Source organism: Schistocerca gregaria, chromosome 4 (assembly GCF_023897955.1).
Source record: "Schistocerca gregaria isolate iqSchGreg1 chromosome 4, iqSchGreg1.2, whole genome shotgun sequence".
In the NCBI taxonomy this organism is placed as follows: domain Eukaryota; kingdom Metazoa; phylum Arthropoda; class Insecta; order Orthoptera; family Acrididae; genus Schistocerca; species Schistocerca gregaria.
In genome coordinates this window covers 143,140,058-143,158,837 of record NC_064923.1, presented here as the reverse complement: position 1 = coordinate 143,158,837, position 18,780 = coordinate 143,140,058, and the positions used below count along the sequence as shown (strand labels likewise).

At 44.6% G+C, this 18,780-nt stretch overlaps 1 protein-coding gene across 2 annotated transcripts in view; it reads left to right on the top strand.

Moving 5' to 3' along the window:
- Nucleotides 1-18,780, top strand: part of LOC126266984 (neural cell adhesion molecule 1-like) — an 801,025-nt gene that overhangs the window by 489,353 nt on the left and 292,892 nt on the right. For both annotated transcript variants that reach the window (XM_049971722.1, XM_049971723.1), the window contains exon 3: nt 2,016-2,224. In XM_049971722.1, the coding sequence (XP_049827679.1) occupies nt 2,016-2,224 (209 nt within the window). The remainder of the gene's footprint in view (nt 1-2,015; nt 2,225-18,780) is intronic.

Below are 18,780 nucleotides of genomic sequence, written 5' to 3'. Positions count from 1 at the left end.
ATTGTTGGCAAGTTTCATAATTCTAAAATTGCTACCAAGAAAGGAATTAGACACTACAGTCTCGTTAACTTTACAGTCAGCGTTATGTCGTTGAGGTTTTTCCTATTTGAAGGCATATTAACGGAAACAAATAGCGTCTTTTAGAAGCGTGAATTTTCGTCCAGTAGTTAGATATCTCCCTTCTCTAAAATTTGATGTCGTGTTGTGGTTGACCCGTGTATTTCGCGCATTAACGTTTAAGGGTGGAACTACTACTGTTAAATTCTGGCGTTATCCATTGCGCGATTTATTTCATTGCCTTTCAAAAGTATATTCGCATGACTGGATAGGAATATTACCTCCGTTTTCCGATCAAGGGGAGTTTAATTTAGCATCTCAGAGATATGCGCACTACAACCACAAACACTCCACCTCACACTACAGTCACTCGTATTTCATGGGGGATCCGGTCAAGAAGCAAAAGTTTAATTATGGCCACCCTGTACTACACCCTGCAGACTGACAGCTCGGTGTTGAGTCAAAAAGCTATGTCTTTCTTCAACCGATTCGCTGCTGCTCTTTGACAAATGGCGATGTAAGAGGGGCGCTCTTCCATCACCAGGCATAGTGCCTCCGCCGATGTTGTGCCGAAGGACCTCGTCGTCCTGAGCAGAATTCTGTGGGCAAGTCTCACAAAGGTTTTATATGTTGCAATTCGAATAGTGTCATGTGATATCTACGCATTGTCTTTATGGGTAGTCTATATTTGTGTAGCATTTTATTGTATTTTATATTAAGCGGGGGCCTATAAACGACGGAGAGGCTCCGTCTCCCCCGCAGCCGCAATGATCCACAACCCGACGAAGACTACCGCAGTCCATTTCACCTCTCCGCCCCACCACACCGAACCACTCTTTCAGGGTTATTGTGCGGTTCGGCCCAGTGGATTCCCCCTTATACCCAGGCAACGTGCCACACCTGACGAGTGTGGAGTGGTAGAGTAAAGGATATGTACGCGTACGTAGAGAACTTGTTTGCGCAGCAATCGCCGACATACTGTAGCTGAATTAGATTTATGTTAATACCTTCAGCTGCTGACGGGCGTTGATATATATCGACGGAGACAGGTGAAAATGTGTGCCCCGACTGGGACTCGAACCCAGGATCTCCTGCTAACATCGCAGACGCTCTCTCCATCTGAGCCACCGAGGGCACAGAGGATAGTGCGACTGCAGGGACTATCTCGCGCACGCCACCCGCGAGACCCATACTCTCACCTTGTGTGTCCACACACTACATTCGTAAGTCCCACCCCAACATAGTCATTACTCGTGGAAGACATCTTACTAAGTCCCGAAAGAGTTCGGTGAATATGTGTGCATCCGCACAGAAGAAGGTCATGGCCGGTACTGCCAGAACTATAGACTTATATGGCTGCAGTCCGAAAGAATAAACACGATATCCATATAAGTATATAGTGTAGCTGAGGCGGAATAAGGGGGACCAGCCCGCATTCACCGAGGCAGGTGGAAAACCGCCTAAAATCCATCCACAGGCTCGCCGGCTCACCGGACCTCGAGACAAGTCCGCCGTGCGGTTTCGTCGCTGAGACCAGGCGCTCCTTCCCAGTCCGGAAAGTCGTACGTTAGACCGAATGGCTAACCGGGCAAGCTTCTCTATATTTTGTAGTACTTAGTCTCTCTAGTTTATGCATTACTTTCACTGCTTTGTCGGTTGTAAGCCTGATGTGTTCCATAGTGCTCAGAGCCATTTGAACCATTTTGTAATTCTTGATATCTTGTCAGTTTTTGCGTCGCAAGGTTGTATTATGTAGTCTGATGCTAGGATTCCTTCTATGTTCACATTTCAATAGTAAGGACACCGCTTTCAGTTTTAGGAGTGAGCTGCCACTGGCAGATGGAGTAAGGGTGAGAAGTGATGAGGTTGCGAGACATATAAATGAAAATACCATTTTATCAACAGTGGCCACTGCATTTCAGCTGGATTCTTACGACGCCACGTCTGTGTGTCGACAGCTTCGACGTGCGCGGGCGGCCGTTCACGAAGGCGCTGTACTGGTCGGACGCGGAAACGCTGGGTCCGCGCGGCTACTTCGTAACGGGGCTGTCGCCCGCCGGGCTCACCATCGACGCCGTGACGCTGGACGACGAGGGTGTCTACCGCTGCCGCGTTGACTTCAAGGACTCGCCCACGAGAAACTTCCAGGTCAACCTCACCGTCATCGGTACGTCCACCATCCGACTTACTCAGCTTCGAAACATTTAACTCTACATCCGTACTCTGCCAACCACTGTGCACTGCCTGTCATGGCACCAGCTGTTAGGCTTTTCCACCTTTTCAATCACGTATGCAGCGTGGGAGGAATCATTGCTTAAATGTTGCTGCGCTTTCAGTAATTAGTATAACTTTGTCGTCAAGACCTGCATTGAAGACATAAGTAGTGTAACCGAGTTCCTAAAACATGAAATACATTGAAGAAAAAAGCTGTCAGTGAGACATAACATCTACCGACGAAGAAAATATTGTTCTTATGCAACGTAAGTGTGTCTTTATTAACAAAAAGTAGTGAGAGCTATATACAGCGGATCTCATGTTGGTTTCATATTTCTGGTTCTCCAGAACGAGTTTTAACTTACTGAATCGGTTCTTATGTCTCTTAAGTCTTGCACACACTCTTCTTTGCTTTCCTTCTTCTTGATGACTATTAGCAACTCTAAACGTCATTTGTATACTTTGCCCCAAAAGTACTTTATAATACACTACTGGCCATTATAATTGCTACACCAAGAAGAAATGCAGATGATGAACGGGTATTCATTGTTATATTATATTAGAACTAACATGGGATTACATTTGCACGCAGTTTGAGTGCATAGATCCTGAGAAACCAGTACCCAGAACGACCACCTCTGGCCGCAATAACGGACTTGATACGCCTGGGCATTGAGACAAACGGAGCTTGGATGGCGTGTTCATCAAGAGTAGTGACGTATTGTGACGAGCCAGTTGCTCGGCCACCAGTGACCAGATATTTTCAGTTGGTGAGAGATCTGGAGAATGTGCTGGCCAGGGCAGCTGTCGAACATTTTCTGTATCCATAAAGGCCTGTACAGGACCTGTAACATGCGGTCGTGCATTATCAAATGGTTCAAATGGCTCTGAGCACTATGGGACTCAACTGCTGTTGTCATCAGTCCCCTAGAACTTAGAACTACTTAAACCTAACTAACCTAAGGACATCACACACATCCATGCCCGAAGCAGGATTCGAACCTGCGACCGTAGCAGTCGCACGGTTTCGAACTTCGCGCCTAGAACCGCGAGACCACCCAGGCCGGCCGTGCATTATCCTGCTGAAATGTAGGGTTTCGTAGGGATCGAATGAAGGGTAGAGCCACGGGTCGTAACACATCTGAAATGTAATGTCCACTGTTCAAAGTGCCGTGAATGCGAACAAGAGGTGACCGAGACGTGTTCTAAGTAGGCTGCTTAGGTTCTTATACTGGTAACGCCACGTAGATCTCTGTATGGAAATCACTGGCTGTGCTGCGTGCAGTCTGTGGCTGGTTTGCATTGTTGTTGGCTAATGTAGTGTTGAGCAGTTGGCTCTTAACAGCGCGTAGCGTTGCGCACTTGGAGGTGAGCCGCCAGCAGTGGTGGATATGGGGAGAGAATGGCGGAATTTAGAGAGCAGATGATCTGGACGTGTGTCCATCAGAGACAGTACATTTGTAAGACTGGATGTCATGAACTGCTATATATATTATGACTTTTGAACACGATTAAGGTAAACACATTGTTTGTTCTCTATCAAAATCTTTCATTTGCTAACTATGCCTATCAGTAGTTAGTGCCTTCAGTACTTTGAATCTTTTATTTAGCTGGCAGTAGTGGCGCTCGCTGTATTGAGTAGTTCGAGTAACGAAGATTTTTGTGAGGTAAGTGATTTGTGAAAGGTACAGGTTATTGTTAGTCAGGGCTATTGTAGGGATTTTAGAAAGTCAGATTGCGTTTGTTAAAAATATTGGGTGTCAGTTTAAGCCCAGTCATGTATAATTTTTTCTAAGGGGACGTTTCATAGTGTAACCAATGGCACACTATACCATGACGCCGGGTGATACGCCAGTATGGCGATGGCGAATACAAGCTTCCAATGTGCGTTCACCGCGATGTCGCCAAACACGGATGCGACCATCATGATGCTGTAAACAGAAACTGGATTCATCCGAAAAAAATTACTTCTTGCTATTCGTGTACCCAGGTTCGTCGTTGAGTACCCCATCGCAGGCGTCCCTGTCTGTGGTGTAGCGTCAAGGGTAACCGCAGCCATGGTGTCCGAGCTGATAGTCCATGCTGCTGCAAACGCCGCCGAACTGTTCGTGCAGATGGTTGTTGTCTAGCAAACCTCCTCATCTGTTCTCTCAGGGATTGGGACGTGGCTGCACGATCCGTTACAACCATGTGGATAAGATTCTTGTCATCTCGACTGCTAGTGATACGAGGCCTTTGGGATCCAGCACGGTGTTCCGTATTACCCTCCTGACCCACCGATTCCATATTCTGCTAACAGTCATTGGATCTAGACCAACGCGAGAATCAATTTCGCGATACGATAAACAGCAATCGCGATAGGCTACAATCCGACTTTATCAAAGTCGTAAACGTGATGGTCCTTACACGAGGCATCACAACATCGTTTCACCAGGCAACGCCGGTCAAGTGCTGTTTGTGTATGAGAAATCGGTTGGAAACTTTCCTCATGTCAGCACGTTGTAGATGTCGCCACCGGCGCCAACCTTGTGAGAATGCTCTGAAAAGCGTATCATTTGCATATCACAGCATCTTCTTCCTGTCGGTTAAATTGCGCAGCTGTAGGACGTCATCTTCGTGGTGTAGCAATTTTAATGGCCAGTAGTTTATGAACATGTTCGAGAAGAAGTATTTCTTTCTCTGTTGATTCCTCATGGACAGGGGAAGTCAGTAATTATCAATGATTTTCGCTTACAGATGTGTAATTTGGATGTTTTATTTTATGTTTAGTAGCAGTTACGGCACTCCACTATGTTATCATCCAGCCCCATGTGCATCTCTCAAAAGTAAACGTTATTGACATACAGTCCCATATATTCTTCGATGTCGTGAATTCAAAACCGTACACCAGATCCTTCATTCGAACACTTGATTACTGTAGGTCATAGAAAGAAGCGCGTAGGGTACTGTTTTCAATTCACATCCTGGAATATATGACACTATATGACAATATCGTTTATTTTTGAGATACGCATATGGGGCCTGACAATGGCGTAGTGGAGTGCCGAAACTGGTAGTCAAAATAAAGTAAAATAACATTTCAATTGCTCGGCTGTTGGTGAAATTCATTGATAATTGAACTATTACGGTTTAACATCACAGGTCAGCAAGTTGCGTAGGCTGTTATTACCCTAATGTGCTGTATCAACCGGCAGTATGATTACACGTGTTGTTTTGAGCAGAACTCCATTCGTTTACTGCCGAACGCAGACTGAGACGAAACATTACACAATTGTGTACGAAGGACGTAAAAGATTCAATAATGGCTTGTGGACAGCGACAGACTGAAAATTACATGATGACAACTAGATAATGAACATGCTCTGTGCACTTGTTGTTGGAAAGATACCGACTGTCTGTGGCTTCGAGGGTAACGCTCGTTTACAGAAGCCCTTATTTCCGAAATTACAAATCGTTAAAATCTAAACTATTACATTTCAGAAGTAAACGTAAAATATAGACAAATTTAAAGCCACGAATACACAAAATGCTATGAAGCGAATTTGTTTAACCAAAGGCTGCATAACTACAAAACGGTAAAATAAAACGCACAATTTTATGAGACGGAAGTTTTAGCGTCACTGGAGATTCCCAAAGCTCGCCAAGTATTTTCAAACAAGTGAAATTTCGAAAGAATTGCGTCCTGTAACATGAACATTTTGGATGCGATTATCTTGTTAGATATTAATATTTCAGAAGAAGTAAAACGTTTTGGTTGTAAGAGAAGAATGAGGACTTTCAGATAGCCAACGCAATGTGAAAACTGACAATTATATACCAGCAAGAATTTTTACTTGCACAAGATGCACAGATAGCAAGAATTGTAACTATAAAATGTCTCTATCTGAACGAAACATACAGCTGTCAGCGGAAATAAGGAAACTACACTATGAAAAATGAAGTTAATCAAAGTTCTGTGCAAATAATAAACTAGCCATTTTATGTAAACGGTACATGCAACACTAAAGTAAAGGAATAAGGAAAGGAAAAGAAAAAAATATTATTAGCGTCATTAGTGGTATAACAACAAGTAGGATAATCCCACACGACTCTGCTAAAATTTTTATATCCCGTTTCCAGCTACAGCTTGTAATAATTTTGTCTAACTACGAACAATTGTCATAAAAGGAATCGCTTGCGTGCGATGTAGCAATAGGCCAGTGATGTATACGGCTTTTGACGACCCACATATTGTTTACCAAGCAACCGCAGTATTGGCTGCCGATGGCAACAGGGGACGGGATTGGAGGTATCCGACATGTCTGAAAGAACAGACACTACGCGAAATGCGCAGTTATTATACATATTATGTAAACTGAAGGAAGACGGCGAGAAAGGGAAGGAAACAGAAGGGAGTACTGGTATCAACTGCATCAGGGGAATGTGCGGTATCGGCGGCGACGAGTGAAAGTATGTGCCAGGTCAGGACTCGAACCTGGGATCTCCTACGTACCTGGCAGTAGCGTTCACAACAGCGCCACACTAACACAGTGTTTATGCAACTGCGGGCAATGTCTTAGCACACCTCCCAGCCTACCCACATTCCCACCCAGCCGTGCAGTCTCTGTTCATATCTTCCATGCTCGTTACTCAGACATTCCCGCAGAAAATTCGGACGTAATTCTGCACCCGCACTGAATGTGGTGGATTCATTGCCCGTCGAAGCGAATCAATTATATGAAAGCGCGCTGTCTTTTCTTTCGGACATTTCATAAAGAACAGACACCAAATCTTCACATAACTTTCCGCCGCTCCTCCTTCAGTTTACGTAGCTATACTGCCTATCCTTCGCCACACACCGTCAGGTGGCTTGCGGAGTATGGCTATATATCTAGATGTAGTGGTCAAGTAACTCGCTACAGTGCTAGTGGCGCTGTAACAAAATAGAACAGTGTCACCGATAAACAGAGTTAACATTGCATTATATCTGCAACAACAGTTTCTAACGTTGATGCTTCGTCAGAGAGGAACACAAACGAATTTCGCAGAGTGAGAAAGAAGATGCACATGAAATATTTGCTTATCTGCAAGATCAGTCATTGGAATTTGTGGTGTGAACATTCCACTGTGCGGACAATATACATGAGGAGCACAAAGAAGACGATACGTGCTAGTCTATTATCCTTGTCGGACAGGGAGCCACAAATCCCACCTACAGTGAAACGTATTAAGGGACAATCGTTCAAGGAGCTGGTAGTACATAATTACGTATATGAAAGATCATCCGCAGCACAGTGAAAAACAATTATGTACAAATTTCGAATAATTTCGGAATAGTATGAACGTATAGTGTATAATAAAAACTACGAATATACGAAGGAGGTAAGGCGCACTTGTTACAAAAACTGAAGTTCACCTTCGATCTAGATGTTGCTAACCTTTATGATCACTGTGGCGTGCCATTTTTCATTCGGTGTTCAGTGTTCAAGTTAATGATTCGTTTTGAACATTTTTTTTGAATGCCAACGTTGTCCGTTTTGTGTAGTGTAACACATACATCCCATAGTAGGCTGAGGTCAGCACCTCCTGGACATTCATTTCCTGTCGCCCTCGTGATGCACATGGCGGATCATTAGCAGCTAATATTTTTCCTGTCACCATTGTTAACACAACACTTTAAAATGAGCTTTACTAAAAATTTAACTGGCAGCCTCACACTCAATGGTTTCGTTGTCAGTTGTGCGGCTGAATCACAGTTCGTAGTAATTTGAGGGGAAACATGTAGTTTACCGGAAATTATATCTGGAGGTCCCTAAGAAAGTGTTATGGGGCCTCTGCTGTTCAAAATCTATATAAAGCATTCCGAAAACTATACCATCAGCCGCCTTAGATTGTTTACTGATGATGCTGTGATTTGCCGTCTAATAAACCGATTAGAAGGTCAAACACAATTGCAAAATAAGTTTGATAGGATAACCGCATGATACGAAAAGTGACAGTCAACCATAAACAAAAAAGTGAGGTCCTCCACATTCATACTAAAATAATTCCGTTACATAATAGTCCACAAAAATCTTACGTTTGCTGATGTAACTACGGTGGCAGTAAGTTCCTATGTGACCAAATTACTGATGTCATCGGTCCCTAAGCTTACGTACTACTCAATCTAACTTAAAGTAACTTACGTAAAAGATAACACACATCATTCTCGAGTGAGGACTCGAACCGCCAACGGGAGGAGCCGACCGAACAGTGCAAGACACCCTAGACCCCACGGCTACCCCGCTCGGCTGCTGATTTAACTATGTACATAGAAATTGCAATTAGAAACAACTTAAATGGGAACATTCCGCCACACACCGTCAGGTGGCTTGCGGAGTATGGATGTAGATGTAGATGTTATGAGAAAGACGAACTAAAGACTGCAGAACACATACGTATCTACTGAAGAGACTCCATACGTTACGTCTGCCCGTCCTCTTCTGGAGTACAGTTCCGCAGTATGCGACCCTTACCGGATACGACTAACGGAGGACAATGAAAATTTTAAAAGAAGACCTTTTCTTTTCCTATTATTGCGAAATTGGGGAGGGAGTGTCATGGCTAGATTAAGCGGCTCGCCGTGCGGGATTACCCGAGCGGTCTCAGGCGCTGCAGTCCCAGAGGAGGTTCGAGTCCTTCCTCGGGCATGGGAGTGTGTGTTTGTCGTTAGGATAATCTAGGTTAAGTAGTGTGTAAGCTTAGGGACTAATGACCGTAGTAGTTAAGTCCCATAAGATTTTAAAAAATTTAAGCGGGTGGTACTGGCAATTAAGAAGGCAAATACGTATTTTGTTGCGAGATCATTTTACGAAATTTGAATTAGAAACATGCTCCTCCGAATACTAAATCATTATGTTTACTGTCACCTACATACGAAGAAATGACTGCTGTACTATGATAGACGCAATTGCTCATACGGAAACATTAATATGTTCAATTTTACCTCGTGTTATTCGAGAGTGGAACAGTCGAGAAACACTCTTAAAGTGGATTTGTGGACCCTCTGACAAACACTAAATGTTCGTTACGGAGTAATCAAGAAGATATACAAACCACTTTATAATTTACGGACCAGTATTGTGCGGTTGCAGAACGTTCCCGTTTGGGATATACAGAATCGTTACGGAGCGCTGAAATACTAGATTATGGTTTCCACGAACGATAAGGAGTTCAAAATGTCTGGGTTATAGAGGGGTGCTATCAACATAAACAGCAATGCCGCCGACCGGTCTTGACCCACATCGGTGCCCGGAGGTGATTACTCCAGGAACCGAGCTTTGTAATTTCGAACCACGGTCGTTACTAGGGTCAGGAAGGAAACGCTTTCCAATTACGAGGGGGAGTAACGAAGTGTTAACTCGCACCTCCATCTGATTAAATTAGGTAATTAAGAGTACGCTGTTTGCAGGTGCATGTAGAGGTAGTCTACCTGTGGGATGGAATGGACAGTGCGGGTCGACGTGCATTTATCCACCATTATAATGAAGAGAAGCAAGTCTATTGTGCCAATGATAAACTTCATTAACAGTGCCGAAATGATGAGGCGCGAACCTACTATTTATAATGTTTTACCAACTTGTTTTGCGAGGGAATTTCTCAGGAACGCACAAAGTCTTTGTTATAGACCATCTCACCCCATTATAATTGGTTGAATATCTGTGTGACAATCTCGTAATGACCTAACAAATTCGTTACTTATGTGTAACCTCTCGGTGATATTCTGCTTCGTAAATTAATCCAAGGTTCCAAAATTTGTGAAAAGTACTGAGTGATCGGTAATTTTTGACACAACATGTTTCGTGAGTGAGTTGTCCTTTCTTTTGATTCCAATTCATCTCCTCAGGATGACTGAAGTAACGCATTTCCCTGACATAACCGCATCTTTAGAAAAAAGAAAATAGCCTATACTCTCATCTGCTTCAACCACTTCATTCACAACGTCATTAACTTGAAAATAGCCATTACATAAATTTAGTACATTCTGCTCTATCGCTTCTACCTCATTTCCTAATCTAAATTCGACCTCAGTAAAGTTTTCCTCTATAACTTTTTATTTATACATGAAAATTCTCAATGTTAACTTTCCTTTTATTTCTTTCTGCTGCTGATGTCTCAGAATAGACGTCTCGAGCACAGCATTATATGGTAGCGAGTTATGGGCAGCGGGACAACCGGAACAGAAGAGAATCTATGTGTCTGAAACGTGGTGCTACAGAATAACGTTGACAATTAGGTGAAAAGATAACATAACAAATGAGGAGTTTCTCTGTTTAATTGACGAAGCAAAGAACACATGGAAAACACTGGCTATATGATAGGACTTGTGTTAAGACTTCAGGAAATAATCTTCAGGGTAAGAGAGGGAGCTGCAGAGGACCAAAACTGTAGGGGAAGACAGGGGGTGGAATACACCCAGCACATAACTGAGAAAGTACGGAACTAGTGCTACTCTGAGATGAAGAGGTTAATGCAGGAGAGAAATTCGTGACGAGCCACAACAAACCATTCAGAAAACTGATGAGTAAAGACTATTGCTTTTACATCTACTCTACTTATTTTGTGTCTGTCTAGATAGTACCACATCCACTTTCCTGTCTAGTCAGTGTACTATCACCTTGACATTATTTAGCTTTTTCCTGAGAGAATGAACATCGGTTGACAGATGTTTTATTTGTTGGTGCAGGGCATGTTCAAGGGTTACAATCGTCTGCTCTTTACTTGCACTGATGAACGACATCATTCTTGCAAAAATTTTCTGCGTCGAAATAAGTTTGTTCCCATACAGGTGTTCTCATTTTCTTGTTGTCTCTACTTCCCCCAAGTCTGAAAACTATTCAACGTCCTCTACCACGGGCATAGATTCGGTTCCAATTTAGCCAATACAAGACAAATGGTAGGACCAATATTTTTAAGCGCCATCTTTCTCCCTGGCATTCCTCATTATTGTAATTCTAAGCCCAGCGTCTAAAAAATCTATTAATATCAAAATAAATGCAGGCCATTCATTAGTGAGACAAAGATTTTAATTTGAAAGAAAAATGGTTCAAATGGCTCTGAGCACTATGGGACTTAACGTCTGAAGTCATGAGTCCCCTAGAACTTAGAACTACTTACACCTAACTAACCTAAGGACATCACTCACATCCATGCCCGAGGCTGGATTCGAACCTGCGAACGTAGCAGTCGCGCGGTTCCGGACTGAAGCGCTTAGGAACGCTCGGCCAACGGAACCGGCTTTTAATTTTAACAGCAAAGTGCTATTCAGAAAACTTTTATATCTGGCATCTACAATTACGGTGCACCGACTAGAACGACCTCGCCAAAGCACTGCACAAAGAATCGTACGAATCGAATGAATCGATAAACAACCGATAAACGTGAAATTTATGGACTCTGTACATAAAGGAAGGAAATTCTCATCCAACACAAAAAACTTCTCACATTTCGGTGGACCTATCAATGCAGACCATCAGCAAGGCAGCTGCAGATGTAATATCTGAGTGTTTAAATTATTAATTGATGTCCCAGCGCATACCTGAAAAAGACGTCATACAGTTCGTCGTAGCGTTACTCCTGAAACTGTCAAAGTACAGGCAAAAACGATCCGACCCCATGTTTTAGAATCATACTTTATATGAAATAAAAATATCAGTGGTATGTAAGTCACTAACCGTCAGTGTAATCGATTCGTCACCGTACCACCCGGCGAAGCATCTGAAACACACAAATGGAGAGGCACCGTAAGCAGTCAAAGGAATAAATACTATAATGTGATTTTTCGAGTGCACAAAGGGTACGCCACAATAATAATGGAAACTATAACGCATGTAGCCAACGGTAGAGAGCCAGAGTCTCCTCAACGGCGGCCTCGAAAGATTAAACAAGTGGGCACAAGATAAATGTCTTGCAAACTCGAAGGTCTTGCTGCAGACCTTCTGCACAAGCTGCTGTTTCGATGTTAGCTGATAACCACCTGCTGTGGTAGGACTGGCAATATTCATTGGTGCGACCATCTCTTCAAAGAAATTTTGAATTACAAATGTCCGCTGAGGTTCCAGAGCCGGTATATAGAGAAGAGTAATACCAGATCCAAATTCCCACTCTGAAGAGGACGGCTGCAAAGAAGGTCGAAACATGGGTTTCAAAATTGTTTTTAGTGTTTCTAAATGTATTTACGTTGGTAGCAGAGGGCAGTGTACAAAGCCTCCACCACCTACTAAAATCCCTTTCATGAGAAAGGCTTTTCGGTTTACATCACGTATCATTCACATGTAGACAAAACTCTAGTCCTTATGGCCTTTTATGATATTAATGCTTCTTCAGTTTCTATATTTTATTTCCCTTTTTTGGAAACGAGGCAGTTTTGTAAACTTGATTGAGCTTAATCCTCTCTCTTGTATACAGGGAAATTCTCGCACCTCATAACCCACAGCCTCTAATATTATAAACCCATCCACATATTGTAAACCACCTCGCCACCCATCCCCCGTCCAGAGAATGTACGTGCGACGCATTTTCGAAATTGGTACACTTACTTAACGGTATGACATGCACGAAGGCATGCTGATAGGTGACGCCTCAGAATTTTTTATGAGAAAACTGCTAGATCTTCTTAAATAAAACAAACGTTATTAATACAATAGATATTTATTCTTGTGTTTACACATGGATTTCTCAACATGGTCACCCTGGTGACTAACACATATCTTCCAGCGGGAGACCAGTTTGTTGACACTGTAACTGTAAAATGTTTGGCGTCGTAGACGTAGCCATAACCCCACCTCTGCCTGCACCGTTTCTTCACTGTCGAAGTGAGGCCCTCGAAGGTCTTCTTTCAGTTTTGGAAACAGATGAAAATCGGATGGGACCAAATCGGGATAGTATGGAGGGTAATCGATTACAGTGAACCCAAGGCGTCGGATTATTGTAGACGTCGCAGTGCTCCTGTGTGGCCTGATACTACCCTGAGAGTGCTCTATGTGTGGACTCTTCCATCTCAAACCGAGCTTACATCACGGTGTTTGTCACACATCGACATGGTTTCGTTACAAACCCCAATGTCACACGCTGTAGTAAGGAGATGTCTAGCGGCAGGGGGCTGCGGATATGTAAACATAAAGAGCAAAGATGTAGAATGTTGATAAGGTCACTTTTATTTAGAAAGCCTTAAGAGTTCCCACATGAAACATTCGAAGGCCTTAGCTTTAGCACACCCTTCTACACTATGAAGCCAAACGCAGTCGCCACATCGGCTAACCTCCCTCTTATTTTATGATATTGGATTGCTGTTTAAAAATTTACTTCGCAAACTCTACAAACGTCCGCTCTTACTTAATTTGATTAGTCACACCATGGAAACAAATAGGGGAAATGTTAGATTATCTCTGTCATGAAATCTATCTAACGTATAATAAATGAACATTTCTCCTCCTTAAACGGAGGAGCCAAAGAAATCGGTGTATTTGCCTAATATTGTGTAGAGCCCTCGCGAATACACAGAAGTGCCTCATCACGACGTGAAATGGACTTGACTAATGTCTCAAGTAGTGCTGGAGGGAACTGACACCACAATTCATGCAGGGCTGCCCATAAAGCCATAACAGTACGAGGCAGTAGAGATCTCTTCAGGACTGCACTTTGCGAGGCTTAGCAGTTATGCTCAGGAATGTTCATGTCTGGATAGTTTGGTGGCCAGAGAAAGTATTTAAACTCAGAAGAGAGTTCCCGGACACACTTTGTAGCATTCTGGACTTTTGGGGCGACGCATTGTCCTGTGAGTATGGCCCAAGTCCGTCGGCATGCATTGTAGAGTTGTGCGTAAGATAGATAAATAAATTAGTGAAATCAATGTGAAGTGAAGTAGAAATTAGAAAATAATTGAAACACTTAGTTTAATTTAGAAACATTACACACTGGCAGACAGCGATCAGAGCAGCAGTGGCAATAACTCTGAAGTCAGCACGTTCAGGAGAAGCCATCGCCCTCCCCATATAATCGGACGCTGTCGATTCAGCCTTCAGGGCATCGCCCGATCGGCTCACGTGTTTCTCAATTGTCACATGTGATCTAAGGCCTTCGCCTACATTCCAAGAGCCAATGATCGACATTAAGAAAATTCTTCGAGAAGCTTTTCAATGTGACAGAAGAGGCAATGACCGTGAAGTCGTTCACCTCCAATGAACTAAAGTGAATAAATATGCGAGATGCAGTGGGGCCAAAGAGTAGTTTTTCAGTTCAGTCGGTGCTGAAGACCGTCATGCATGAAGAGACTACATCGCACCAAGTCCGCCCCTATAAGGGAACAGCAAGCAGCAGCCTCCCCGCCAGAAGACAGAAGTTAGAAGGTATTTGAAGACTGATTTGTGCGTACCCGGGTGACTCGTGTGGATGGGAATTAGACAGCCCCACATCAGCAGTCACCTGTGAGCTTGTGATGGAGATCTGGCAGCTGAAGACTGGCAAGCTGGAGTCCGTTGTTCGAGTCTGGGGCTCTGGCCTTCCCCTGCCACGTCTCTCCACTGGCCGATGCACAACACACGCGGTCGCATAGAGAAGAGAAACACTGGGACGCCACATCCAAGGTATCACGATCCCATTCAAGACTTCGTTCTCAATAATTAAACGGGTCATCTCACGATGCGCATCTCCAGTCAACTGGGCGGAACAGCGACACGAGACACATACCGCCATGCGTAAACAGACGCCGCCGCTCAGGCAAGCAGAGGGCTTCGCACATGACACAGCTGCCGCTCTCCCAGCCAGAACAAGCCAGTAAGGAAACCATTGTACAAACCTCTCGGTAAAAGTTATCTTATGTAAAAATGCTGCTTGATTCTGCCTCATACCCGAGCTAAGAAAGAACCCTCTCTGCCCATATATTGTTAAGAGAGAAAACGTAATGTATTTAGTGTTTTTCGCCCTACTTTAGAATTAAATGCCCGTTCCAGAAATACTCATCCTGACAACGGACTAGCATCAAAAGAGAAAACCCAGTTGCATTGCGTCTGATTACGCCTGGCGGAGTGTATCTCGTTTCGCTGTTTCGCCTAATTGACTGGAGACGCGCATAGTGAAATGGGCCGTTTAATTACCGAGAACGAAGTCGTGGATCGGATGGTGATACGTTGGATGTGGCGTCGCAGTGTTTCTCTTCTCTATGCGGCCGCGTGTGTTGTGCGTCGGCCAGCAGAGCGTCGTGGTGGGGGAAGGCCAGTGGCGGACTTGGTGCTACTGTGTACGATGTAGTCTCTTCCTGCATGACGGTCTTCAGCACCGACTGAACTGAAAAACTACTCTCGGGCCCACTGCGTCTCGCGTATTTATTCACACCAGTTCACTGGAGGTAAACTACTTCATGGTCATTGCATCTTCTATCACGTTGAAAAGCTTCTCGAAGAATCTTCTTAACGTCGATCATTGGCTCTTGGAATGTAGGAGAGGGCCTTTGATCACATGGGACAATTGAGAAACACGTGAGCTGCTCCGGCTATGGCCTGACGGCTGAATCGACAGCGTCCGATTATGTGGGGAGGGCGATGGCTTCTCCTGAATGTGCTGACTTCATGGTCATTGGCACCGCTGCTCTGCTCGCTGTCTGCCAGTGTCTAATTCTTCTAAACTAAACTAAGTTTTTCAATTATTTTCTAATTTCTACTTCACATTGATTTCACTAATCTATTTACCTATCTTAAGTACCACTTAACACCATAGAGGAAACGAATGGATGCAGGTGATCAGACAGGATGCGTTTTTACGTGTTACCCCTCAGAGTCGTATCTTGACGTACAGGGGTCCCATATCACTCGAACTGCACACGACACACATCATTAGAGAACCTCCAACAGCTTGAACAGTCTCCTGCTGACATGTAGGGTCCATGGATTCATGAGGTTGTCTCCATGCCCATACACTGCCATCTGCTCAATACAATTTGAAACGTGACTCATCCAACCAGGCAACTTGTTTCCAGTCATGAACAGTCCAATCAGTGTCAGTGTTGACAGGCCCAGGCGAGGTGTAAAGCTTTGTGTCGTGCAGTCATCAAGGGTACACGAGTGGGCCTTTGGCCCTGAAAGCCCATATCAATTATGTTTAGTTGAATAGTTCGCATGCTGAGACTTGATGGTGGCCCAGCTTTGAAATCCACAGTAATTTGAGGAATGGTTGCACTTCTGTCGCCTTGAACTATTCTCTTCAGTCGTCGTTGGTCTCTTTCTTGTAGGATCTTTCTTCAGCCGCAGGGATGTCGGAGATTTGATATTTTACTGGAATCCTGACTTTTATGGCACACTCGTGAAATGGTCATATGGGAAAATCCCCATTACATCACTACCTTGAAGATTCTGTTTTCCACCTCTCATACGCCGAGTATAACACCATGTTCAAACACACTAAATATTGATAAAAAGCCATTGTAGCAGCAGTAACCGACCAAACAAATGCGCCACACGCTTGTTGTCTTGCATAGGGGTTGCCGACCGCAGCGCCGTATTATGCTTGTTTATATCTCTCTCTCTGAATACGCATATCTACACTCCTGGAAATGGAAAAAAGAACACATTGACACCGGTGTGTCAGACCCACCATACTTGCTCCGGACACTGCGAGAGGGCTGTACAAGCAATGATCACACGCACGGCACAGCGGACACACTAGGAACCGCGGTGTTGGCCGTCGAATGGCGCTAGCTGCGCAGCATTTGTGCACCGCCGCCGTCAGTGTCAGCCAGTTTGCCGTGGCATACGGAGCTCCATCGCAGTCTTTAACACTGGTAGCATGCCGCGACAGCGTGGACGTGAACCGTATGTGAAGTTGACGAACTTTGAGCGAGGGCGTATAGTGGGCATGCGGGAGGCCGGGTGGATGTACGGCCGAATTGCTCAACACGTGGGGCGTGAGGTCTCCACAGCACATTGATGTTGTCGCCAGTGGTCGGCGGAAGGTGCACGTGCCCGTCGACCTGGGACCGGACCGCAGCGACGCACGGATGCACGCCAAGATCGTAGGATCCTACGCAGTGCCGTAGGGGACCGCACCGCCACTTCCCAGCAAATTAGGGACACTGTTGCTCCTGGGGTATCGGCGAGGACCATTCGCAACCGTCTCCATGAAGCTGGGCTGCGTTCCCGCACACCGTTAGGCCGTCTTCCGCTCACGCCCCAACATCGTGCAGCACGCATCCAGTGGTGTCGCGACAGGCATGAATGGAGGGACGAATGGGGACGTGTCGTCTTCAGCGATGAGAGTCGCTTCTGCCTTGGTGCCAATGATGGTCGTATGCGTGTTTGGGGCCGTGCAGGTGAGCGCCACAATCAGGACTGCATACGGCCGAGGCACACAGGGCCAACACCCGGCATCATGGTGTGGGGAGCGATCTCCTACACTGGCCGTACACCTCTGGTGATCGTCGAGGGGACACTGAATAGTGCACGGTACATCCAAACCGTCATCGAACCCATCGTTCTACCATTCCTAGACCGGCAAGGGAACTTGAGGTTCCAACAGGACAATTCACGTCCGCACAGCTCATCCCCGTTTTCAAGAAGGTACGTCGAACAGATGTGCAGAACTATAGACCTATATCTCTAACGTCGATCAGTTGTAGAATATTGGAACACGTATTATGTTCGAGTATAATGTCTTTTCTGGAGACTAGAAATCTACTCTGTACGAATCAGCATGGGTTTCGAAAAAGACGGTTGTGTGAAACCCAGCTAGCGTTATTCGTCCACGAGACTCAAAGGGCCTTAGACACGGGTTCACAGGTAGATGCCTTGTTTCTTGACTTCCGCAAGGCGTTTGACACAGTTCCCCACAGTCGTTTAATGAACAAAGTAAGAGCATACGGACTATCAGATCAATTGTGTGATTGGATTGAGGAGTTCCTAGATAACAGAACGCAGCATGTCATTCTCAATGGAGAGAAGTCTTCCTAAGTAAGAGTGATTTCAGGTGTGCCGCAGGGGAGTGTCATAGGACCGTTGCTATTTACAATATACATGAATGACCTGGTGGATGACATCCGGAGTTCACTGAGGCTTTTTGCAGATGATGCTGTGGTGTATCTAGAGGTTGCAACAATGGAAAATTGTACTGAAATGCAGGAGGATCTGCAGCGAATTGACGCAAGGTGCACGGAATGGCAATTGAATCTCAATGTAGACAAGTGTAATGTGATGCGAATACATAGAAATATAGGTCCCTTATCATTTAGCTATAAAATAGCAGGCCAGCAACTGGAAGCAGTTAATTCCATAAATTATCTGGGAGTACGCATTAGGAGTGATTTAAAATGGAATGATCATATAAAGTTGATCGTCGGCAAAGCAGATGCCAGACTGAGATTCATTGGAAGAATCCTAAGGAAATGCAATCCGACAAAAAATGAAGTAGGTTACAGTACGCTTGTTCCCCCAATGCTTGAATACTGCTCAGCAGTGTGGGATCCGCACCAGGTAGGGTTGATAGAAGAGATAGAGAAGATCCAAC